Source organism: Lynx rufus, unplaced genomic scaffold (assembly GCF_022079265.1).
Source record: "Lynx rufus isolate CCGP_SWC_20201006 ecotype Redwood Valley unplaced genomic scaffold, mLynRuf1.p SCAF_7, whole genome shotgun sequence".
Classification (NCBI taxonomy): Eukaryota; Metazoa; Chordata; class Mammalia; order Carnivora; family Felidae; genus Lynx; species Lynx rufus.
In genome coordinates, this window is record NW_025814889.1 from 37,733,737 (window position 1) to 37,760,306 (window position 26,570).

The 26,570-nt window shown below is 43.1% G+C and overlaps 1 protein-coding gene across 1 annotated transcript in view; it reads right to left on the reverse strand.

The window, feature by feature from the left end:
* LOC124502354 (maestro heat-like repeat-containing protein family member 1) overlaps window positions 1–26,570 on the reverse strand; it is a 76,465-nt gene that overhangs the window by 44,053 nt on the left and 5,842 nt on the right. Inside the window, exons 7-22 of the mRNA XM_047066978.1 lie at window positions 26,274–26,372; window positions 25,622–25,700; window positions 24,716–24,826; window positions 23,423–23,496; window positions 22,409–22,525; window positions 22,153–22,197; window positions 21,196–21,340; window positions 19,598–19,641; window positions 18,723–18,882; window positions 18,156–18,208; window positions 17,448–17,558; window positions 12,103–12,219; window positions 2,074–2,196; window positions 1,563–1,715; window positions 982–1,104; window positions 535–614 (exon numbers count right to left, since the gene is read on the reverse strand). Of these exons, the coding sequence (XP_046922934.1) occupies window positions 535–614; window positions 982–1,104; window positions 1,563–1,715; window positions 2,074–2,196; window positions 12,103–12,219; window positions 17,448–17,558; window positions 18,156–18,208; window positions 18,723–18,882; window positions 19,598–19,641; window positions 21,196–21,340; window positions 22,153–22,197; window positions 22,409–22,525; window positions 23,423–23,496; window positions 24,716–24,826; window positions 25,622–25,700; window positions 26,274–26,372 (1,634 nt within the window). The remainder of the gene's footprint in view (window positions 1–534; window positions 615–981; window positions 1,105–1,562; window positions 1,716–2,073; window positions 2,197–12,102; window positions 12,220–17,447; window positions 17,559–18,155; window positions 18,209–18,722; window positions 18,883–19,597; window positions 19,642–21,195; window positions 21,341–22,152; window positions 22,198–22,408; window positions 22,526–23,422; window positions 23,497–24,715; window positions 24,827–25,621; window positions 25,701–26,273; window positions 26,373–26,570) is intronic.

Consider the following 26,570-nt stretch of genomic DNA (forward strand, 5'->3'; position numbering starts at 1 on the left):
AAAATAAGAGAGAGGTGGTGGAGACAGAGGGAGAAGTGGGAGAAAGAAGATACCAAAAGAAAAGGTAACCAAAAGAAGAAAAGGAGGAAACAGTAAGAAGTTTTAAAATGCCAGGAATATGGAAAGAAAGGGATAAAGGGAAAGAGGAACTATTACAGAAAAGGGTACTAATATTTGGGGATGATATATTACTGTTTGGTTCCCCGGATATTTTGAGGGAATGGGGGAGGCAGTCAGTGATGGAGATGGAGGTGTTTAGTCAGGGACATCCCTGTGAGCAGAAGAAAGACTGGACCAGAAACAACAGCAAGTGCCTATAGAAGATGGGAGAGGTGGTCTCTGCCACATGCTCCAAAAATCCCATCCAAAAAATCTTGGTAAAAAGAGGTGGCATACATTGTCCAACAGATGTCTACAACTGCCTGGGGCCCCCATACTAAAAGCAGAGCAGAAAATAAGGTGGGGATAGATTAGGGAATAAAGAACTGAAATCCAGTCAGAGGAAGGAGGACAGAATGGCTGGAACATTGTTACCTGAAATTAGTGATGAAGTTCATTGCCTTCTGCCTAATGGAACTGGAGATGGAATTCAATGGCTCCTCCCTGATTAACTCCTGTAACACACCCACCCCAATCCCCCACCCCAGAGAACAAGAGGATGTGAATATATCTTTCTTGCCTTCCTCCCCCTCCTCCCACCCAGGCTGTATTCACAGGAAACTGGGACCTAGAATTTTCAGAGACTTCCAAAGACTCTGAAGGATAGCACATCTCTCCTACTCCCAACCATACCTTCCCCACGGCACTCACCCCTACCTTGAGAATGGGAAAGGGAACAATAAGGTAGGAAAAAACAACCAGAAAATCTGGACTTTTATCCTCCAGGCCTAGTCTAGGAGCACTGCCAATGGTTTCCATGAATGAGGACCCATCCTCCCTCCTCTGTGCATTTCTACCTCCATCCTCCTGAGTTGTACTTACCATCATAAAGGTTACAATTTCTATTTTCTGAGGGAACTTGAATTGAAAGGCCATGGGCTGGCTGCTCAAGATGTTTATTAGCTTGGTCAGGGCATCCAGGTACTCCAGCTTCAGGTTCTTATCCTGAACCAACCAGTATACTCAGAGATTTCCAAGGTAGGAATGATCCTGGGGCAAGGGAAAACTACCTACACAAAATCTGGGAGATGAGGTGCTAAGGCTTCCTTAGGCTAAAACCCTGCATCTTCCTTCTGAGGGCAGCTTAGGAAAGCAAACCTCCCAAAGCTTCCATGTCTCTTAAGTTATTGTCTTTTTACCAAATAAGTTCTTCCGAAGGATGTCTAGTTGGATGGTAAATGAATAGGGAATGGGAAAGGCTTCTTCTCCTACCCTAGGGATATATGCTCTGAACAAATGGCAAAGGCAGAAAAATTATTTGGGACTCCCTCTTACCTCCCCTGAAACAACTGTGATCGCCCCACCCCCGAGTTCCATTCAAGGCCAGGCATCATTTTCTTGGAGGGGAAGGGCCAAAAAAGGCAGGGATGGGACACTGGAGAAGTGGAGAAAGCAGGAAGTACCTTTTCTACAATACAGTTGCGGTAGTGTTGCAGGACAATGGCCAGGATGTCATCTAAATGCATGAAGATGGCTCCCTTGCTCTCTGAAATAATCTTGCTATAGCTTAAGTAGATGATGTTACAGACCAGTCCCCATTCCCTTTGCTGATGTTCCTGTAGGGGGAAGGGGGAAACTTGCCTTCTCTTCATCTTATCCTCCTTGGCTGATGGGGAAATGGAGGTTCAGAGAGGAATGGATTGCCTGCATGACACGGAAGGGAAGATGGGGCTGTGGAATGGTGAACAGCTGGGAGGAAGGTGGTGCAGCTGGTGATACCAGGGCCTGATTCACGGCATAAAGGAGCACGGGAAAGGGACAAGAGGATGAAACTTCCCCACCGATGGCCGGAGGGAAATAGAAACATTTATAGGTGGGTCAGCACACCTCAGAGAAGTGGGGAGTCTGGGGTGACAGGGATGCCTTGGAAGGCTTTGTGTGGGAGGTTGGCAGAGCTCCCAGGAATGCCATCACCTTCATCAGTTTGAGGATGGATGATGAGTTCTTGTCAGTGAGTATAGCACTATATGCTTGCAGTTGGTCCAGGGTTACCTTCAGATGTTTCATGGACACGATACTGAGCGCCACAGCAATGCCCTGTAATAGGAATAGCCTCAACCTCATGCCCCAGCTCAAAGTGAGCCAGAACTTTATGTTCTCCCAGAACTATAGATTTAGAGAGAGGAAGAGAGAGGAATGGGAAAGAAAATAAATGGAAGGAAAATTTGGTTCCTCTGATTCAAATTACTTAAAATCAAGGGGGAGAACCAAAGTCCATACAAGAAATAATTTAAGAAGCAAATTACAAGAAACAGACTCTTAACTATAGAGAACAAACTGATGGTTACCAGAGTGGAGGTGGGTGGGAGGATGGGGGAAATAAGGGATGGGGATTAGAGAATACAGTTATCATGATGGGGGAAAAAAAGAACTCTAAAAGATGATTGATTGATTGATTGATTGATTGATAGATAGATGATAGAGTGGCACAGAGTTTATAAAAATTCAGGAGTCCTCATTTTTGTATTTTTCATACTAATTGACAACATCCAGAAAAGCCCTTCCTGAATATCATGGAGCAGAGGAACACCCCCCACACATACCCTGCCATAATATTTATGAACTGTGGGCCCTCATATGTACATGAATTCATTTGTGGATTCAGTAGAGTTTTGGTGCCTAAGGCATGGGGGTGGGGAAGCAAATTAACTCAGATTATGAAAAATTAGAGTCACAGATTTACAAAACCTTGGGATTATCAAATCCAACATTGCAGAACAGAGAATACTTACATGCACTAGTAATTCAGAGAAGGGTGGTAAGGAGGGGGCAAAGGGGAAGAACAAATCCAAGGCACATTATTGACAGGATTGGATCGATAATCAGAGAAGAAACAGAAGAGAGAGACAACTAACAGACAGTGCCAATATTTCTAACCCTGAATAACAGGAAACAGCAGTAACTGACCAATAATGGGAAGGTGGAAAAGGGGGGCCTGTCTAGAGTTGGGGAGAGAGGAATGAGGAACGTCCTGCATGTGTTTTGTAGGACATAGAAGGACAACAAAGTGAAAATGCTATCAGTGGTTAGTGGATCTGGGAACAGATGACTGAGTGGGAGACAAGAGCAAGGGAAACTTGGGGATTCTATAATTCCTGCCAGGAACAGCATTTAATGTAAATCCCTCTGCCTCATAACAGGCCCTTTGACTTAAGTGTCAGCCAAGTGTCTTCCAGAGCTTATTCAACAAGGATATCTGGGCACAGAGCTAAAGGAACATCTAACACAGACAAGCAGGTGCCAGCTATTTGCCAACTGGCTTGTTTATGCAGGACAGGCCACCGTTAAGATTCTGCAGTAGAGGAGGCAGAGTGACAGGGACCTGGGGACAGTTACAGTTGCTCCAGGACACAGATCTTCAAGAAAGGCTGAAGTATTAGTGGGACTTACAGACTTTTGACCTCCAAGTAGATGAAGGGAAAATTTTGCCTAGTTGTAAAGCAGGGACTAGTTGAACATCAGAAAGGGGGTTTATTCTGTCCCTCTTCTTAGGCCATCCCTTATCCATGGCTTCCAGTCATCCTGGTCATTCATCATCATCATCATCATCATCCATCATCATCTTCTTCATCACTGACATCATCAGAGTATTTACTGCTTAGTTTTTACCAAACTTAACACATGCTATCTCACTGATCCTAACCCTAAAGATTTGAGGTAAATATTACCAATCTTATTTTACAGAAAGGGACAATATAATTGTTCCCTAACGTAGCCATCCAGCCCAGATCTGAGCTCCAGATCTACATGGCTACTGAACATCTCCACCTGGCTATACCAAGGGCACCCTTTTCTCTCCTGATCAAAAACTGAATGCATCATCTTCCTCCCCATTTTGCCCTGCATTCCTGGTTTCAGTGAAGGATACTATTATCCTCCCAGCTGACCATGCCAGAAACCCAGGAAACATCCTGAACATCCTCTTCCCTCTTATCTTTATCCTTTGTATCCAGTCTGTCCCCAGGTGACAGCAGAAGGGTCATTTTCACTTCCCGTCAAAGAATTCTGCATTCCAGTCCCACCACACGACTAACAGTTCTGTAGACATGCCCCCAAAAGTTCTTGCTCCTGAGTCTTGTCTTGGAATATTATGTCAAGTGAGAATACCCACTTCACTCCTTCTCCTAATCTAGACCCAACTAGCCCAAGTCCCCACCACCCCACACAGCCACTGTATGTCTCTGTGACCACTCATGTAAGGCTATTCTGTGTAGTCGCTGTTTTCTTCCTATATGTGTCTGTCTCTTCAACGATACTGTTTGCATCTTGGGTTTGGTAAATACCTGATGATATAGTCATGATGATGGTGGATGTTCTGAGAATCTGGCAGGGAAGAGGCATTGGAGAGGGGAGGCCTGAGAACATGGGTACCAACTCTACCAGTAACCAACACCTAGAGAGTGCTTGTGTGCCAGGCATTGTTCTAGGAGCTTTTAATTTTTTTTTTTCAACGTTTATTTATTTTTGGGACAGAGAGAGACAGAGCATGAACGGGGGAGGGGCAGAGAGAGGGAGACACAGAATCTGAAACAGGCTCCAGGCTCCGAGCCATCAGCCCAGAGCCTGACGCGGGGCTCGAACTCACGGACCGCGAGATCGTGACCTGGCTGAAGTCGGACGCTTAACCGACTGCGCCACCCAGGCGCCCCTAGGAGCTTTTATATATTTAATCCTTAAAACCATCCTTTGACACACATACTCTGTGGTATTCCCACCAAAATACATAATCCAAACCTAATCATGAAGAAATATGAGACAAACCAAAAATGCCATATGTTCTACAAAATAAATGGTCTATACATTTAAAATGTCATGACTGCCTTTTGCATCTTTCCCAGACCCACGCCCTGTGGAGACATTCTCTTCCCCCTTTGCCCCCTGTCTGGGCTACATCTGGCAGGAGGCTTCTTGGAAGTTGACACATCATCCCTAGGTACAAAGGAATCAGATTTCAGGAAGATCAATTCAAATATTTGTTTGGCATTTAAAGGAATTTCAAGAAAGTTGTTACAGCAAATACTTGGCACACAGGAAGAGACAAGCGACACGCACTCAGAGACTCAGAAAAAACTTTCTTTCACACCAGTGCCAGCCCAGCAGAGTCCTCTTCAAAGGTTGAGCCCCCCAGCCCTGGTGCTAGCCTACTTTTATGCCTGACCAGCTTTCAGGGCTGAATGAGTGCCCAATTTGCCCTTTAAAACCATCTCAGCCAGAGGAGGGAGGAAGATGGCGACGTAGGAGGACACTGGGCTCACCGCATCCTGCTGATCACTCAGATTCCACCCACACCTGCCTAAATAACCCAAAAACCCACCAGAAGACTAGCAGAACAGATTCTCCAGAGCCCAGCATAGACGAGAGGCCCACAGAATTGGGTAGGAAGGGCAGAGAGGTGATGCGCGCTACACGGACTGGAGGGAGGGAGCTGGGACAGGGGGGCAGCCCACCGGCCAAGCAGAGCCCCCGAGTCTGGCTTGCAAAAGTGGAGGGGCCAGACGGAGTGTGTTCTGACAGCAAGTGGGACTTAACATCTGGAAGGTTATAAGTTAACAGCTCTGCTCAGAGAGCGGGAGGGCTGGAGGACAACGGGAGGGAGAGCTGTTGAGCCCCAGACGAAAGAGCTCAGCTTGGTGGGGAACAAAGGCACTTGCCAGCACCATCTCCCTCGCCCATCCCCCAGCCAAAATCCCAAAGGGAACCAGTTCCTGCCAGGGAACTTGTTTGCACCACGCAAACACCCAACACTGTGCTTCTGCGGATACATCCCTCCTGCGGGTCTGACTCCCTCCCAGTGCCACAGGGCCCCTCCTGAAGTGGATCACTGAAGGAAAAGTGAGCTGAGCCTGCCCCTCCTACCCCTGTGCACCTTGCTGATCTACCCCAGCTAATACGCCAGATCCCCAGCACCACAAGCCTGGCAGTGTGCAAGTAGCCCAGATGGGCCACGCCACCCCACAGTGAATCCTGCTCCTAGGAGAGGGGAAGAGAAGGTACACACCAGTCTGACTGTGGCCCCAGCAGTGGGCTGAGGGCAGACATTAGGTCTGACTGCAGCCCCGCCCACCAACGCAAGTTTTTCAAGAGAGCACAGGGGAAGTGCCCTGCAGTTCCACACCACTCCAGGGACTATTCAAAATGACAAAACGGAAGAATTCCCCTCAAAAGAATCTCCAGGAAATAGCGACAGCTAACGAACTGATCAAAAACAATTTAAACAATATAACAGAAAGTGAATTTAGAAAAATAGTCATAAAATTAATTGCTGGGCTTGAAAACAGTATAGAAGACAGCAGAGAATCTATTGCTACAGAGATCAAGGGACTAAGGAACAGCCAGGAGGAGCTAAAAAATGCTATTAATGAGCTGCAAAATAAAATGGAGGCAACCACAGCTCGGATTGAAGAGGCAGAGGAGAGAATAAGTGAACTAGAAGATAAAATTATGGAAAAAGAAGAAGCTGAGAAAAAGAGAGATAAAAAAAATCCACGAGTATGAGGGGAAAATTAGAGAACTAAGTGATGCACTAAAGAGAAATAATCTACGCATAATTGGTATTCCAGAGGAGAAAGAGAGAGGGAAAGGTGCTGAAGGTGTACCTGAAGAAATAATAGCTGAGAACTTCCCTGATCTGGGGAAGGAAAAAGGCATTGAAATCCAAGAGGCACAGAGAACTCCCTTCAGATGTAACTTGAATTGATCTTCTGCACAACATATCATAGTGAAACTGGCAAAATACAAGGATAAAGAGAAAATTCTGAAAGCAGCTAGGGATAAACGTGCTCTAACATATAAAGGGAGACCAATAAGACTCGTGATGGACCTCTCTACTGAAACTTGGCAGGCCAGAAAGGAATGTCAGGAAATCTTCAATGTGATGAACAGAAAAAATATGCAGCCAAGAATCCTTTATCCAGCAAGTCTGTCATTTAGAATAGAAGGAGAGATAAAGGTCTTCCCAAACAAACAAAAACTGAAGGAATTCGTCACCACTAAACCAGCCCTACAAGAGATCCTAAGGGGGATCCTTTGAGACAAAGTACCAGAGACGTCGCTACAAGCATGAAACCTACAGACATCACAATGACTCTAAACCCACATCTTTCTATAATAACACTGAATGTAGGGGCGCCTGGGTGGCTCAGTCAGTTGAGCGTCCGACAGCTCAGGTCATGATCTCGCGGACTGTGAGTTCAAGCCCCACATCGGGCTCTGTGCTGACAGCTCAGAGCCTGGAGCCTGCTTCAGATTCTATGTCTCCCTCTCTCTCTGTCCCTCCCCTGCTCACATTCTGTCTCTCTCTCTCTCTCTCAAAAATAAAGATTAAAAAAATTAAAAAAAAATAACACTGAATGTAAATGGACTAAATGCGCCAATCAAAAGACATAGGGTATCATAATGGATAAAAAAAACAAGACCCATCTATTTACTGTCTATGAGAGACTCACATTAGACCGGAGGACACCTTCAGATTGAAAGTGAGGGAATGGAGAACTATTTATCATGGTACTGGAAGTCAAAAGAAAGCTGGAGTAGCCATACTTATATCAGACAAACTAGACTTTAAATTAAAGGCTGTAACAAGAAATGAAGAAGGGCATTATATAATAATTACAGGGTCTATCCATCAGGAAGAGCTAACAATTATAAATGTCTATGCGCTGAATATGGGAGCCCCCAAATATATAAAACAATTACTCACAAACATAAGCAACCTTATTGATAAAAATGTAGTAATTGCAGGGGACTTTAATACCCCACTTACAACAATGTATATATCATTTAGACACATGGTCGATAAAGAAACAAGGGCCCTGAATGATACATTGGATCAGATGGACTTGACATATATATTTAGAACTCTGCATCCCAAAGCAACAGAATATACTTTCTTCTCGAGTGCACATGGAACATTCTCCAAGATAGATCACATACTGGTCACAAAACAGCCCTTCATAAGTATAGAAGAATTGAGATCATAGCATGCATACTTTCAGACCACAATGCTATGAAGCTTGAAATCAACCACAGGAAAAAGTCTGGAAAACCTCCAAAAACGTGGAGGTTAAAGAACACCCTACTAAAGAATGAATGGGTCAACCAGGCAATTAGAGAAGAAATTAAAAAATATATGGAAACAAATGAAAATGAAAATACAACAATCCAAATGCTTTGGGATGCAGCGAAGGCAGTCCTGAGAGGAAAATACATTGCAATCCAGGCCTATCTCAAGAAACAAGAAAAATCCCAAATACAAAATCTAACAGCACACCTAAAGGAAATAGAAGCAGAACAGCAAAGACACCCTAAACCCAGCAGAAGAAGAGAAATAATAAAGATCAGAGCAGAAATAAACAATATAGAATCTAAAAAAAACTGTAGAGCAGATCAACGAAACCAAGAGTTGGTTTTTTGAAAAAATAAACAAAATTGATAAACCTCTAGCCAGGCTTCTCAAAAAGAAAAGGGAGATGACCCAAGTAGATAAAATCATGAATGAAAATGGAATTATTACAACCAATCCCTCAGAAATACAAGCAATTATCAGGGAATACTATGAAAAATTATATGCCAACAAACTGGACAAACCTGGAAGAAATGGACAAATTCCTAAACACCCACACACTTCCAAAACTCAAACTGGAGGAAATAGAAAGCTTGAACACACCCATAACCAGCGAAGAAATTGAATCAGTTATCAAAAATCTCCCAACAAATAAGAGTCCAGGACCAGATGGCTTCCCAGGGGAGTTCTACCAGATGTTTAAAGTAGAGATAATACCTATCCTTCTCAAGCTATTCCAAAAAATAGAAAGGGAAGGAAAACTTCCAGACTCATTCTATGAAGCCAGTATTACTTTGATTCCTAAACCAGACAAAGACCCAGTAAAAAAAGAGAACTACAGGCCAATACCCCTGATGAATATGGATACAAAAATTCTCAATAAGATACTAGCAAATCGAATTCAACAGCATATAAAAAGAATTATTCACCATGACCAAGTGGGATTCATTCCTGGGATGCAGGGCTGGTTCAACATTCGCAAATCAATCAACGTGATACATCACATGAATAAAAGAAAAGATAAGAACCATATGGTCCTGTCAATCGATGCAGACAAAGCATTTGACAAAATTCAGCATCCTTTCTTAATAAAAACACTTGAGAAAGTCGGGATAGAAGGAACATACTTAAACATCATAAAAGCCATTTATGAAAAGCCTACAGCTAACATCATCCTCAATGGGGAAAAACTGAGAGCTTTTTCCCTGAGATCAGGAACACGACAGGGATGTCCACTCTCACTGCTGTTGTTTAACATAGTGTTGGAAGTTCTAGCATCAGCAATCAGACAACAAAAGGAAATCAAAGGCATCAAAATTGGCAAAGATGAAGTTAAGCTTTCACTTTTTGCAGATGACATGATATTACACATGGAAAATCCAACAGACTCCACCAAAAGTCTGCTAGAACTGATACATGAATTCAGCAAAGTTGTAGGATACAAAATCAATGTACAGAAATCAGTTGCATTCTTATACACTAATAATGAAGCAACAGAAAGACAAATAAAGAAACTTATCCCATTCACAATTGCACCAAGAAGCATAAAATACCTAGGAATAAATCTAACCAAAGATGTAAAAGATCTGTATGCTGAAAACTATAGAAAGCTTATGAAGGAAACTGAAGAAGATATAAAGAAATGGAAAAACATTCCGTGCTCATGGGTTGGAAGAATAAATATTGTCAAAATGTCAATACTACCCAAAGCTATCTACACATTCAATGCAATCCCAATCAAAATTGCACCAGCATTCTTCTCGAAGCTAGAACAAGCAATCCTAAAATTCATATGGAGCCACAAAAGGCTCCGAATAGCCAAAATAATTTTGAAGAAGAAGACCAAAGCAGGAGGCATCACAATCCCAGACTTTAGCCTCTACTACAAAGCCGTAATCATCAAGACAGCATGGTATTGGCACAAAAACAGACACACAGACCAATGGAATAGAATAGAAACCCCAGAAATAAATCCACAAAAGTATGGCCAACTAATCTTTGACAAAGCAGGAAAGAACATCCAATGGAAAAAAGACAGTCTCTAACAAATGGTGCTGGGAGAACTGGACAGCAACATGCAGAAGGTTGAAACTAGACCACTCTCTCACACCATTCACAAAAATAAACTCAAAATGGATAAAGGACCTGAATATGAGACAGGAAACCATCAAAACCCTAGAGGAGAAAGCAGGAAAAGACCTCTCTGACCTCAGTCGTAGCAATTTCTTACTTGATACATCCCCAAAGGCAAGGGAATTAAAAGCAAAAATGAACTATTGGGACCTCATGAAGATAAAAAGCTTCTGCACAGCAAAGGAAACAATCAACAAAACTAAAAGGCAACCAACAAAATAGGAAAAGATATTTGCAAATGACATATCAGACAAAGGGCTAGTTTCCAAAATCTATAAAGAGCTCGCCAACCTCCACACCCGAAAAACAAATAATCCAGTGAAAAAATGGGCAGAAAACATGAATAGACACTTCTCTAAAGAAGACATCCGGATGGCCAACAGGCACATGAAAAGATGCTCAATGTCGCTCCTCATCAGGGAAGTACAAATCAAAACCACACTCAGATATCACCTCATGCCAGTCAGAGTGGCCAAAATGAACAAATCAGGAGACTATAGATGCTGGAGAGGATGTGGAGAAACGGGAACCCTCTTGCACTGTTGGTGGGAATGCAAACTGGTGCAGCCGCTCTGGAAGACAGTGTGGAGGTTCCTCAGAAAATTAAAAATAGACCTACCCTATGACCCAGCAGTAGCACTGCTGGAAATTTACCCAAGGGATACAGGAGTACTGATGCATAGGGGCACATGTACCCCAATGTTTATAGCAGCACTCTCAACAATAGCCAAATTATGGAAAGAGCCTAAATGTCCATCAACTGATGAATGGATAAAGAAATTGTGGTTTATATACACAATGGAGTACTACATGGCAATGAGAAAGAATGAAATATGGCCCTTTGTAGCAATGTAGATGGAACTGGAGAGTGTTATGCTAAGTGAAATAAGCCATAGAGAGAAAGACAGATACCACATGTTTTCACTCTTATATGGATCCTGAGAAACTTAACAGAAACCCATGGGGGAGGGGAAGAAAAAAAAAAAGAGGTTAGAGTGGGAGAGAGCCAAAGCATAAGAGACCCTTAAAAACTGAGAACAAACTGAGGGTTGATGGGGGGTGGGAGGGAGGGGAGGGTGGGTGATGGGTATTGAAGAGGGCATTTTTTGGGATGAGCACTGGGTGTTGTATGGAAACCAATTTGACAATAAATGTCATATATTAAAAAAAATAATAAATAAATAAATAAAATAAATAAAATAAAATGTCAAGATCATGAAAGACAAAGACTGAGGAACTGTTCCATATTAAAAATTGTTAAAGATAATTGATAAATAAATGCACTATTTGATTCTAAATTAGATCCCAGACCAGAGGGGGGTAAAATGTTTTTCTTCTGCTCTAAAAAAATGTTGGTGGGACAATTGGCCTTTTTCATAGATCAGCTGTATAAATTAGATAATTAGATAGATAATTTGCTAGTACTGTAGCAATGTTAACTTCCTAATTTTGATCACTGTGCTTTGATTATATAAGGGAATATTGTTATTTTTAGGTAGTACATCCTGAGGTATTTAGGGGTAAATATGCATGCATCATGACTGCAACTTCCTGAAGTGATTCAGAAAATAAAATAATAATAGTAAGTAACTTGCCCAAGGGCACACAGCTATAAAGTGGTAGAGCTAGGATTCCAGCCCAGGTTGTCTAGCTTGCCAGGTCCCAGCTTTTAACCACTTTGTCATCCTGCCTCTTAAAGTAAAAATGCTCCCCCCACCCACCCTGCTTTGCCAGTTCCTCCACCTCACCTCCCTCTCCTGCAGCTCTTCATGGACAGTTTGTAGGATGGTGGAGAGCATCATCTGCACCATTTTTATATTCCTCGAGGTCCGCAGGGTGAAGCCAAAGAATTTGTATAGAAAAGCCTAGGAGAGGTGAAAGGGTAGAGGTGAAAGGCTATGCATAGCTTGGAATAAGCTTAGGGTAGCCTGGGGAATAGACATTTCCCAAACTGGCTTTGTAACTGTCAGCCAGCACCTTCCCCCAATGCCCCATCCTCCACACAGGCCCTCTTGTTCTGGCGGGGGGGGGGGGGGGTGGCATCTGGATAAGGTAGTAATCCTACAGAGTAGGGACTCAAGCTAGAGTTAAGAGAAAGCTGTATTTCTAATTTCTCAAACTCTTAGGGTATGGATCATCCCTTTAGGGACTTTCCCTGATCCACATACTTCCCATTTCCAGCTAGGAAATGAAAAGTTCCTTACTTCAATGTTTTACAGTTTTCACCTCCTTGGTTAAGTTTATTCCTAGCTATTTTATTATTTTTGGTGCAATTGTAAATGAGACTGTTTTCTTAATTTCTCTTTCTGATGCTTCATTAAGTGTATAGAAATGCAACAGATTTTTGTATATTACTTTTGTATCCTTTACTGATTTCATTTATCAGTTCTAGCAGTTTTTTTGTGGAGTCTTTAGGATTTTCTGTGCATAGTATCGTGTTATCTGCAAATAGTGAAAGTTTTACTACTTACTTGCCAATTTGGATGGCTTTTACTTCTTTTTCTTGTCTGGTTGCTGTGGCTAGAACTTCCAGTTCTAATGTTGAATAAAAGTGGTAAGAGTGGACATCCTTGTCTTATTCTTGATCTTAAGGTAAAAGCTCTCAGTTTTTCACCATTGAGTGTGATGTTAACTGTAGGTTTTTCATATATGGCTTTCATTATGTTGAGGTATATTCTCTCTAAACTTACTTCGTTGAGAGTTTTAGCCATGAATGGATATTGTACTTTGTCAAATGCTTTTTCTGCATGTATTGAGATGATCATATGGTTTTTATCTTTTCTTTTGTTAATGTGATGTATTGTTGATTGATTTGTGAATATTGAACCACTCTTGCATCCCTGCACTAAATCCTACTTGATCATGGTGAATGATTTTTTAAAATGTATTGTTGGATTCTGTTTGCTAATATTTTGTTGAGCATTTTTGCATCCATGGTCATCAGAGATATTGTCCTGTGGTTTTCCTTTTTTGTAATGCCTTTATCTAACTTTGGTATCAGGGCCACAAACAAATGGAAAGATCTTCCATGTTCATGGATTGGAAGAACCAATATTGTTAAAATGTCTATACTACCCAAAGCAACCTACAAATTTAATGCAACTCCCATCAAAGTACCAACAGCATTTTTCATAGAAGTAGAACAATCCTAAAAATTGTGTGGAATTATAAAAAACAAACAAGCCAAACCAAATAAAACAAAACCCTGAATAGGCAAAGCAATCTTGAAGAAGAAGAACAAAAGGTATTACAATCCCAGGTTTCAAACTTCACTACAAATCTGTAGTAATCAAAACAGCATGGTACTGGCACAAAAAGAGACACATAAATCAATGGAACAGAATATAGTCCGGAAATAAACCCATGCTTTTATGGTCAATTAATCTATGACAAAGGAGACAGAAATATACAATGGGAAAAAGTCTCTTCAACACATGAAATTGGGAAAACTGGATAGCTACATGTAAAAGAATGAAACTGAACCACTTTCTTACACCATACACAAAAATAAAATAGGTTAAAGACATAAATGTGAGAGTTGGAACCATAAAATTCCTAAAAGAAATAATAGGTAGCAATTTCTTTGACATCAGCCATAGAAACATTTTTGTAGATAGGTCTCCTCAGGCAAAGGAAACAAAAGCAAAATTAATCTACTGGAAATACACCAAAACAAAAAGTTTCTGCAGAGTGAAAGAAACCATCAACAAAACAAAAATTCAGCCTATTGAATGGGAGAAGATATTTGCAAATGATGTATTTGGTAAAGGGTTAATATCCAGAATATATAAAGAACTTATACAACTCGACATCAAAAAAGCAAATAATTCAATTAAAAAATGGTCAGACGACCTGAATAGACATCTTTCCTAAGAAGACATATAGATGGCAAGTAGACATATGAAAAGATGTTCAACATCACTAATTATCAGGGAAGTGAAAATTCAAAACCACAAAAAAATATCATTTTACACCTGCCAGAATGGCTAAAATAAAAAACACCAGGAATAACAAGAGTTTGTGGGGATGGGGGGGGGGGGAGGGGAGAAGGAACCCTTGTGCACTGTTGGTGGGAATGCAAACTGGTGCAGCCACTGTGGAAAACAGTACAGAAGCTCCTCAAAAAATTAAAGATAGACTAACCATATGGTCTAGTAAGTCCACTCCTGGGTATTTACCGAAAGAAAATGAAAACACTAACTCAAAAAGATATATTCACTCCTATGTTTATTGCAGAATTATTTATAATAGCCAAGATATGGAAGCAACACTGTCCATTGATAGATGAATGGATAAAGATGTGGAATAGAATATTACTCAGTCATAAAAAGAATTAAATCTTGCCATTTGCAACAACATGGATGGACCTAGAGGGTATAATGTTAAATGAAATAGAGAAAGACAAATACCATATGATTTCACTCATATGTGGAATTTCAGAAACAGAACAAATGAACAAAGAAAAAGGAGACCAACAAAAAAAACAGACTCTTAAACACAGAGAACAAACTGCTGGTTGCCAGAGTGGGGGTGGGTGGGTGGACAAAGTACACTTATTGTGATGAGCGCTGAGAAATGTATAGAATTGTTAAATCACTGTATTGCACACCTGCAACTAATACAACACTGTATGTCTATTATACTTGAATGAAAAAATAAATTAAAAAACAACAAACAAAAAATAAAATAAATTTTGATAACAAAGTCTCACTTGAAAAATTATAAAAATAAAAACAGTTCCTTAAATTTGTGTAATTTTAAAATTAACATAGCATAATCGAAAAAGTATCTTTATGTAATGTTTATCTCTCCCTCCTCTGAATTTCAGTAGTCTTTATCCCTGCTTACTGTGCATTGCCTTTGTCTACCTTGTAATACTCATATTTACGTACTCACCCACTTTCCTGCCTCAGGGTTTCTATATTTCCTATTTCTCTGTCTGGAATCTTCCCTGGGCTCTTCAAAATGCTGTTTCATTCTCTTTCTGATCCTGGCTCAGTGAGCCTTCCCTGACCTCCTAAATTCCTCTCCAGCTCACCATCCTGCTTCTTTCGTTCAAAGCTTCATCACAGCTGCTAATTATCTTGTTAATGTATTTGTTAGGTTAGTTCTTAACTTGCCCCATGCTCTCATCTCCAATGAGAATAAAGCTCAGGAGCAGTGCGTGTCTGGTTCATTGCTCAACTCCAGTGCTAACACAGTGCCTGACACAGTAGACAAATAGGGTATACCAGATGTTCAGTGAATGTTTCAACTCTCCCCCTAAAACCTCCTGTCTGTGGGCACCTTTTCTTCCCCTAGCAGATGCCTTTAGTGCTTTGGCCAGACTCAAGGGTTCCTTCCCTTCCCTGACTGCAGGCGCCATCATGAGCAGTTCCTACCTGCAGCCTTTTTGGGCCTCTTTGCCTGGAGGTGCCTGAGAGTTACATTCTTCTCTCTCCCATCCCTGCCCCATACCAACTATGGAAGTGACAGAGAGGTGGAGGGGTGGGGAAGTACAAAAGCCCCCCTCACCTGTCTCTAACAGGGTAGACTCTGCAGTATAGTTTCCATCCAGGGCTCCCCATATCCTTACTTAACCTCTCCCCTTCGTATCATGCTTCCTTTACTTTATCAGCTTCTCCTGAGAGCACTTTCTTGCTAAATCACTTGACAAGGACCCCCACCTTAGGCTCTGCTTCTATGAAACCTGACCTAAGGTAAACTGCTTCTCTGCTCAGCTGACAAATGATTACTCTTCCCAGACCTATTTATTCTTCTCTAGAGTGATGATCTTCTCAGTTTTCCCGGGACTGAGGTATTTCCTAATATGCTGGACTTTCAGAGCTGAAACCAGAACAGTCATGAGCGAACTGAGATGGTGGACTGCCTTTGAGAAAGCTTCTCTGGCCAGTGCCCACAGGCCAAGTAAACAGCTGCCCTCTGTGTTCCCAAGCAAACAGTGCACATTTTGATCCTGATGCTTACCACACTTATTGTAATTGTCCACTCTGTCCTCTGTTTGCTCAAGCAGACAATGATTTCCTGAAGGCAGAGTCTGTGTCTTTTATATGAGTACTCTATGCCTGATTCATGCCTCCTGTGCTGTGAGCATTTAGTACATATTTTTAATAACTTTATTGATAAGATCAGAATTCCTGCTTGCTTCATTTTACCACCCACGAAACTTTGCATATAGCAGGTGCTTCATAAATATTTATTAATAATTAGAGAGCTAATAATCAGTCTTGGAAATAGGGCCTCTTCCCTGGAGACCCCCCAAAGCCCAAGTAAAGTGTTGCTCAGTGATAGGAAAATAAGATTAAAAATCAAGAAACCTGGAATCAGGTGCCAATTTTACCTATAATTTGTGTAAAACTCTGAGTCCCTCTGGATTGAACTGTCTGGTTATTTGGTCTGTTGAATTTACAGAGCAACTGCACAGATGTTGTTGTCTATATTCACCCACTCTCCTGTGCTGTAGGAGTTATTGCTACTTCCCAAGTGAGTCAACTGAAATTTCACGAAGGCTGAGACACCTGACCCAGATTACACCCGGAACACAGGAAAAGCCGGGACAGAAACAAAGCCTTCACCAGCACAGACCTTGAACTCTGTGAGCAAAGGAGCCCTTCCTCCTTACTCAGCTCTGCAGCCCCAACATCATGCACAGTGCCTGATCCATGGTATGCCCTCAAATATTACTTGAATTAACTTGCTTAAATGTGACTGTTAGGTCAATAATCTTTCCACTGCACCCAAATACCAGATCTAATCTGTTACTTCTGAACTACTGGGAGGTTTAATTAAGACAACAAATGGCAAAGTTCTTAATAAAACCCAAAACACTAAGCAAATGTAAGACACTGATATTTCTGCTGTTCCTGTGTGACCACCAGCTCCATGTCCTCCCCAACCCTCCCTTCCCCAGGACCAAGAAACATGGGTTTGCTTTTCCCCCAAGACCTGTACTTCATGTACATTTCTGTATTCCCTCCCCCCAAGCTCCACCCCCCCATTTGTCTCTTTGCAACTACCACCCCCAGCCGTGTGGTGTGCCATGCACGCAGACACACACACACACACACACACACACACACACACACACACCTACCTTCTCCTCCTCATCATCATCGCTGAAATAATTTATCCTCTCCAAGACAACCTTAATGAGTTGCTCCAGCCAGCTGTCATCATCGATAGCCAATAATGACTGACTTGAAAACTGAGTAAAAAGGGAGAAAAGGACCACACAGAGCAGTGGGCGGGATTTTCTGCCTCATGGAAGTGGGTCAGAAAGAAGCAAGAGACAAGGGGACATGGTCTGTAAATATGAAAAAAGAGCTCAAGAAATGGGGAGGAGCTGAAATATACAGAGGGTGTTAGTCAGGACTGAGAATGACAATATAGCAACAATGATGGTAATGCCAATTATGTATGTGAAACTATAGTCTACAAGGCTCTCTCTCTCTCCTGTATTATCCTATTCAATTATGAGAGATAGGAGTTATTTCTATTTTACAGATGAAGAAGCTGAGGCTGGAAAAGGCTAAATAACTTGCCCAAGATCACAAAGCTAGGGCCCCATTTCCTTACTCTCTCTTGACAGTCGGACTTTGAGGGTGTGGAAGGTAAATTAAGGTTTAGGATATAGTCAGAGACTCTGATGCAGAGGCCAGGAGCCAAGGATTCCCCAGAAATAGGTTTTCTTGAGTAGGGAGGTCTCTTGATCATGTCTCAGTCTCTGGGGGGTCTCCCTCAGGATCCTAAGGAGGAGAAAGAAGGCAAGTGTGGAGGGAGGAATGTCTCATACGGTGCTCACCTGGAGCAGCCTGCCTTCCCACTCCTCCTGATTCAGGCTCTTCTCAGTGTGATCTAGGAAAGGAGAAAGCATGATCTGCCCGACCAGAAGGCCCCAGATAGGGAAAAAGAACCAACATCTGGACACTATTCCAGGGGCCTTATGCCCATCATCGCATTTAATTTTCACCATGACCCCACAATATAACTATTCTCCCACTTTACAGAGGCTCCAGGAAATGTATGACTTTTCAAAGGTCAAACGTACCCAGCAGGCAAGTGTTAGAACAAGGATACCAACCTGGGTCTCTCTGGTTCCAAAGCCCACACTCTTCCCTGATCCTCTGCCCACAAGAAGGGGTATTCTGGGAACTCTGGAGCCACAGAATTCTGGACTGCATATCTACTCAGTGAAGAACATGGTCCAAGAAGCAGACCTACCCAAATGGCATCTCAGAAAGACAGAGAGACTGGTCCTGGTTCTCCTCACCCCAAGGAAGATCCATCCTGTACCTCGGGACTTCATCTCTTCTGGAGTCTGCCCCCCTGCCCCAGCTCCATTTCTCCCACCTTGCAGCCAACCCCTCACCATCCAGCATCTGCAACATCTGTGGGATCTCCGTCATCCACAGCTGGCCCACATTCGAGTTGATAACGGGGTGCAGGGAGGTGATAGGATGCAGGGCATATAGTAGCCTTAGAGAGCTTACACCAAACTCCCCTTCTCTATAGGGCTTCAGGGAAAACATCTGAGAAACAAGAGAAGCGAGCAGGAGGCAGAGAATGGATTTAAGGGAAAAGAAGGAAGAAAATAAGAACAAATCCATTGAATGGTAGAGCTGAAGCTTAGACCTTCCCATTCTTTTCCACCTGTGAACTACATGTTCTGCAAGATGCTCTCAAAACGTTGCCTCCTCTGTGATGCCTTCTTTGATTCCTGGAGACCAAATCAGCCCATCACTCTTCTAAGATCCCAATGCACCCCATGTATTCCTCTACTAACATTTATCACACTGCATTATGGGTAGTTATTCCCAGGCTTGTCTTTCCCACTAAGACTGTGAACACTTCAAGAGCAGTTCTACACCTTGTCTTTCCAAGTATACATAATGTCTATAACATAATGTCTGGGCAAATAGAGAAACTCAAAACATACTTGCTGAGAAAATGAGATCCAGAAAGCCATGTCTAAGATCAACAGAGAACAGCTCACAATAAGGCCACATAGAATACAGGCCAGGTCTTCTCCAACCCACATTCCTTCCCTCCTCCAAGCTGTTTGGCCTGGATCACCTCTCCCCAAAGTCTCTATGATCTTTGGCCCTACCCTTTATTCCTTGCCCAGCACAATGCCTGGAATAGAGTGGTACTCAACTATTTGTAGAATGGGGAGATGGACGGATAGATGGATGGATGGAAGGATGGATGGTAAGGTAGTATTCATCCCATTCATTCATCACTTACCACAAGATGGGTCAGGAGTTTCTGTGGGGAGATGAACTGGGTAGCTGAGTTAAAAGAGGATAAGAGAATAGGACAGAGTCAGTGCCAGCTCCAGGATGCCCAACCTCCAGCCCCCCATTCCCAGCAGCCCACCATCCATTCTTTAGTGGAGGACAAAAAGCAAAGTGGAGAGTGAGCATTGGTGCCACTGCCATGGGGATTTTGACATTTTGACTCAGCCTCAAAACAAACCATTTCCAGCAGAAAACAGATGCGTGCGCACACGCGCATGCACACACACACACACACACACACACACACAGAGGAATATTATTCAGCTATAAAAAAGAATGATTATCTCGCCATTTATGACAACATGGATGGACCTAGGGGGTATAATACTAAGTGAAATAAGCACAACAGAAAAAGACAAATACCATATGATTTCACTTTTATGTGGAATCTACAAAACAAATCAAATGAACAAAGAAAAATAGAAACAGAAACAGAATCATAAATACAGAGAACAAACAGATGGTTGCCAGAGGTGAGAGATGGGCAAGATAGGTGAAGGGGATGAAGAGGTACAAACTTCCAGTTATAAAAGAAATAAGTCATGGGGATGAAAAGTACAAAGTAGGGAATATAGTCAACAATATTGTAATCATACTTAATGGTGACAGATGATAACTATACTTATCATGGTGAACATAATGTATAGAATTGTCACATCACTACATGGTACACTTGAAATTAATACAACACTGTATGTCACCTATATCACAATTTTAAAAGTTTTTTTTTTTTTTTGATAGAGAGAGAGAGAGAAACTAGGGAAGAAAGGCTGCTATGTCAGCCTGGCATTGTCCAGCCAGAGCATGGTGAATGGTCATTACCCATGAGTGTATTCTATTAGTGGACACCTTGAAAACATCTCCCACTATTCTAAGTTGTAATCCAGGTATACATTTTATTGAGTGTAGACTTTCATATTTGAAAATCCTAGGTCCATATTTTAAATATCTATTGTTCATATGGATTATAATCAGAACTCTCAACACTGGGAAAGTAATTTGTTACCTTTCCACCTTTTAAACCCTAATAAAGAATGCTTATTTTCCAAACACACAAGCACACATACATACCCCAAGTAATGTGCTGAACAGATATCCTCACCCCAACTCTGACTCCCACTGGGACTCGAGGTCAAGAAGGGGTGAACAAAGAGTAATGCTCAGAATCGGGGCAAAGGGTCAGGAATGTCTGTGTACACATTACTTTGTAATTAACAACAATATTCTTACATCTCTACTCCAGTGTTTCAAGATGAGGAATAAAGGCAAGAAGGATTTGTGTCTGGGGTTGCCTGTCTCCCAGAGAAATCCCCTTTTCATTCATGTGAAGGGCCAAATGGCATCAATCTGCTGTGCTAACCCTTTGCCTACCTCCTCCATCATGGCTCAGGCTCACAGCCATAGCCCTGCAGATCTGCACCCTGTCCCTACACCCACCGCCCCTTCAGAATCTCACCCTGTCTCCTGCCCCCACTCTCCCTGCCTGTGGCAGCCTGTGCTTTCACAGTTAACCTCTCTCCACAGTCTTCCCCACCGTGTACTTACGCCTGAGGTGAAAGCTGCTGAGGTAGGGAACCTGGCCCAGGGAACGGGCCCTCAGAGCCATTTTCGTGGCCATCTTACTCAGGGGCACGAAGGCCAAGGTGTTGCTGGGCTGGCATACCAAGGTGATCAGTTTGGGCAAGGTTACCTAGTAAGATGTGGCAAGGGATTCAATGTCAAGCCCCAAATTAGCCCCAACCATAAGTTCTCCAACCCCATGGCTTTGTCTTCCTTTCCTGGAGGGGCATTTGAGACCTTATATACACAGTCTGCCCATTCCCTGCCCTTCCCTCTCACCCTCTTTCCCTTTCCACTCCATGTTGGTAAAACATAACCAAGGTCCTGATTAAAATTACAATAGGAAGGACTTGATTAGATAGAGGGGCTTCTTGAAATTTGGAATTGTGTGACTTGTAATCACCTTCACTGGGGAACATCCCAAGGGTAGAAGACATGCTAGTGATCAGGAGACAGCTTTGCTGGGAGAGGGGGACTCTGGGAGGGAGAGTAAATCACAGCTTTTCCTCCCATGGCCCCTGACTCAACTCTGACCCACACAGCAACCCGTAGGAGTCTTCAAGAATCCCTAGAGATTGCTAAGACCAGCAAGGGTGAATAATCACCAACTTTTTTACAGAAAGAGAAACTGCAACCTGGAGAGCAATTTACTCAAGATTTTACAGCCAGAAACTGGCTGAACAGGACCCAGGCTCAGGCCTCCAGGTTTACCATCTAGTGACCCTCTTCTGCTCCACTGAGCCACTTCTTAGAGAAGTCCCAGGCACTTGAGTGGTTTCAGACAGAGGTGGGGAGGGTGGAAGAGACAGTACAAGGGGTTATATGGAGTTGGGAGGGGGTGGAAGGCAGGCAGAGAGTATGCAATCTGGGTGTCAGGGTAGTGATCTGGGGAGTCAGGGGAGGAGGAGATGAAGGGGCCTCTTTGACCCTAGTTGTTTGTACCATCTGTAGGATTTTGGAACACGTTAGTTGGATGTCCTCTTCATTCTGGAATAAGAAAAGGAAATATTTTAATATGAAACCAGTGCTAGCTGAGTCTTCTGGCTCAAGGCCTCCCCTGGCTCACCTCTCAGAGTTTAAGATGTCAAAGCCCATTCCCATTGTGCCAACCATACCCTCCTCTTCTTTCCCTTCTGCTCCCAACCTGCCCTTCTCTTGCTCCCACCCTCTGTCTGCTCCCTGCCTGGACCCTGCTCACTGAGCAGTCAGACTCGCTGAGCTTGATGACATAGTTGATGATGATGCTCCCCTGGGGCGGGGCCAAGTAGTCATGCTGGATCAGCATCTCGATGAAGTTCAGGAGGGCCCTTCGCACCTGTGGGGGTTATAGACCATCATGTGGCAACATAGGAAGGCACATCAGTATGACCCTTCGTATTCCAGGTGAGGACACAGAGGACCAGAGCAGGTGAGGGGTATCTTCAAGCGACTCAGATCTCCTGACTTCAAACCCAATGTGACTCTTCAGTGGGCTCCAGGGGATGACAGCCACCGACCCTGACCACCTTACTCCACCCTCAAATTCTAGCCCATTTCAGCTGCTACCAGGATGCTACCATCCTCCTGAAGAACTGTAAGCACTTAGCTTGCCCACACCTTATATAAGATAAGAAATTGGCAGAAGTATTGGGTAGGGAGAAATCGGAGTCCAGGAGAAGTACCATGTTCTGGCCTTCGTTGAGAAAGCCAGGAATGAATCCCTCAAGTCCTGAGGGCCCAGCCCTCATGATCCCAGTATCTCCATTAACCTTCTGAATATTTAGGACTTTGTTTTTAGGGATAGTGTCATTGTTGTCCAGTTGGCACCCTAAACCACTGCTCCTCTTCTCCCTGTCCTGCACGATTCAGAGCTGGGAGCAGTTTCTGCCTCTAAGCCTGGCAGAGCTTGTTAAAACCATGGCTTCTCAGACCCCATGCTAGATATAATGTTTGAGGTCTTCTTCCCCTCTGAATTTTTAGTATCCTTTAGAGCTCTGTGTCCCCACTGACAAGGCTCAGAAAATAGCTGGAACCACCTGTCCACTTCTCAAATCCTTCTCAGGTTTGAAGAGCCCAAATGTAACCATGGGAATGTCTGAGGCCATGAAGAGCTTGGTAAGAGTGCCTTACCTCTCCCCTCATCCATGAACCTCCCCCTCTCCATTTTATACAACTTCGAGGTCTCATAAAACCAATTGCCCTCCCAGCCCAAACATTTAGCCTTTCTGCTCACTGGTTTGAGATCCTCCTGAATCATGATTATGACTGAATGCATCACCTCATTCTTCAGTTGCTCTGTCTGGGGCACTAGAGAAAAGACAGACATGCAGCTGGGGGTCAATTTCCACCCTTCTCTGTTGTTTTGGGAGGCACAAGAAGATAGACAGCTGGGAGGAATTCTAGGTACTGTCCTGGTATTCAAGGGCCAGTTAGAATCCCTAGAGGTTATTTCCACCATACTTTTGCTTCAAAGCAGACTGAAGAGTGACCTAAAACAGTATTTTCATCAAGCTGGCATTTGAGCTCCAGCCCTTTCCAGTTTCCTATAACTGCCCACACAAATCCACCTCTCCAGCTGCTCCCCCTGCCCCATATATATCTCAACCTTTAGAACTATGACCACTGTTCTTCTGTTCTTCTTTATGTGAATTCCCTCTCCTAACTTGCTGTTACAACCTCCTTGCCTGCATCTCCTGCACAGAGCCCATCTCATCTCTGGATTGACAAGCTTCTCTGTTTTCCTATTGCACATCACCATGCTCACATTTAAACAACCTATCACATATTATCTTGCATTGTTTCACTATCTGAACAGCTTTATATTCCCCGCTTGATAGTGAACTCTTTTGAGAGTAGAGACTATGTTTTATTTAAGTGTCTATTTTCAGTACCTTGCACCGTGCTAGGCACAAAGCAAAGGTTTGGCAAACACTTGATTGGAGTTGAAGCCTATTCCCCCAAGATAACAATCATAGACTACATCACTATGAAACTGACTGCATAGTGGGAACTGGTCTAAGCACCTCCCATATGTTTTTCTCATTTAATCTTCACTAAAAACCCTGAAAGGTAGGTATTAATATTACCTCCATTTTCAGATGAGGAAATAGAGGTACAGACTAAAAGCAACCTGTTACAGTTTGCACGCTAATAAGAAGTGGAGCCAAGATTTAAACCTATTGAGTTTACTTTGAGTTTACATTGAGTTTAAAACCAAGTTTTTTTTTTTTTCAACGTTTTTTATTTATTTTTGGGACAGAGAGAGACAGAGCATGAACGGGTGAGGGGCAGAGAGAGAGGGAGACACAGAATCGGAAACAGGCTCCAGGCTCCGAGCCATCAGCCCAGAGCCTGACGCGGGGCTCGAACTCACAGACCGCGAGATCGTGACCTGGCTGAAGTCGGACGCTTAACCGACTGCGCCACCCAGGCGCCCCAAAACCAAGTTTTTAACTACTACATGGGACTGTCTCCCAGAGAAAAGAGCTCTCATAGGAAAGAAGATCCATAGGACCAGGCCACTCACCTTTCTGGAGCACATCTGTGAAAATTTGAATGGTTGATACTATCTTGGCTGGATCCTTGGATTCCACGTTCTCTCGTATTAAGGTTACCACCCGATCATTATATAACTTGGCTATCAGAAGGGTGCGAATACAAGGGAATCAAGTGTATGTTTAAGTAGGAAGTGGTAAGTAGAAGTAAATCATGTTTAGCAAACCACGATGCCATGAACTAGATAAACTAGTGTCCTTTAGGTTGGAGAAAGGAAAAAGGGAAAAAGAGAGCCAGTGTTTACTCAGCATTTACCATGTGCCAAGCACAGGGCCAGATCATTTTCCTGAGCTGGGCTCTGTCCCTCCACGGCCCCACCACATGCCCTCCCATAGGTCAGCACACTTTTCATGATGATTAGTGTTGTAATTACAGGATCACCTTTCTTTTTTTTTTTTTTATTTTTTTTATGTTTATTTATTTTTGAGAGAGAGAAAAACAGAGCATAAGTGGGGGAGGGGCAGAGAGAGAGGGAGACATAGAATCCAAACAAAGCAGGCTCCAGGCTCTGAGCTGTCAGCACAGAGCCCAATGCGGGGCTCAAACCCACAAACTGCAAGATCACAACCTGAGCCGAAGTTGGACCCTTAACTGACTGAGCCACCCAGGAGCCCCTACAGGATCACCTTTCTGAGCTGGGAATCAGTGAAGGAGAAAGAGAAGTCAACTTCAGGTAAAGGGAATGGAGCTATGTCTATACCCTTCGAGATTCATTGAATTTCAGGCAAAGCTCACATGGATCACTTTGCATTTAATCTAGAAGAATGGAAGCCTCTTATGGGAACTTAGGCCCCTGCTCCAGTCCAAGGAGACAAAAAAATGATCCTGAGTGCCCACCCACACAAATACCTGGGGTTAGGGAACTGTGGTAACTTACTCAGGATATAGAAGGCCTTCAGGGCAAGGCTGTGGTTCTGTACAGAGTGATGATTTGAGTCCTCAACTGTTTCACTCAGCTGTGGGGAGACCAAGGCCATCAGACCTAGGAGGACTGAAACTAAGGGCCCTGAATGTGGATGAGGAAACCAAGGCATGTATCCATGGAAAGTGTGGTGCTTAGCCATAAGGAGAACAAGAAAACAGAACCCAGGAATCTACATTCCCAGCCCCAAAGGGAAGAAGACAGTGGGAAGCAAATTAAACATACAGAAGGTAACCCTTTTCTGCAAAATGTTCAGTTTTCCTCTTCCTACTCTAGGCTGCAAAACAGAGGGCCTGACATTTCGCACAGGTATTATGGAGTGGTTTGAACTTTCTGCCTTTTGACCAGAGATTAGGGGGAAGCAGCAAAGGTCTGTGACCTTCAAGAAACATGTAGAATGTACCCAATTTACCTCATGGAGAATATCCCACTCAGTTCCCGGAATCCAGGCATTTGCCTATTCCAGGGAAACCTGATGTGTATGGTTAAGGTCACCATGTGAAAGACACCTCCATCGTGTGGAGGTTGTGACCTGAGCTGGGGTAGCCATCACCTCCAAAGAAGAGAGAAAGCAAGCCCATAATCCTTCTAGCCCCATAACACTCACCTGTTTGAACAGCATGCCTATAATATTTCCCAGCTGGGATTCCAAGTTTATACCTCCACAGCCACTAAGAGCCAGAGCATCTATAAGTTGGAAGATACACTGTGTGCATAAGGACAGAATAAGTACAAGTCAGCTCAGACTTTCCACAGCCTCAAAAGAAATCCTCTGTCCTCACATCTACTCTTCAAGGATGGCCCAAGTCATCATTGTTTCACACTTCCCTCTTGGACATTTCCAAAAAAGGCTCAGGGTCTAGTTCTTTCATAGCCTAACACAGTCATGACCTGCCCTTCCACT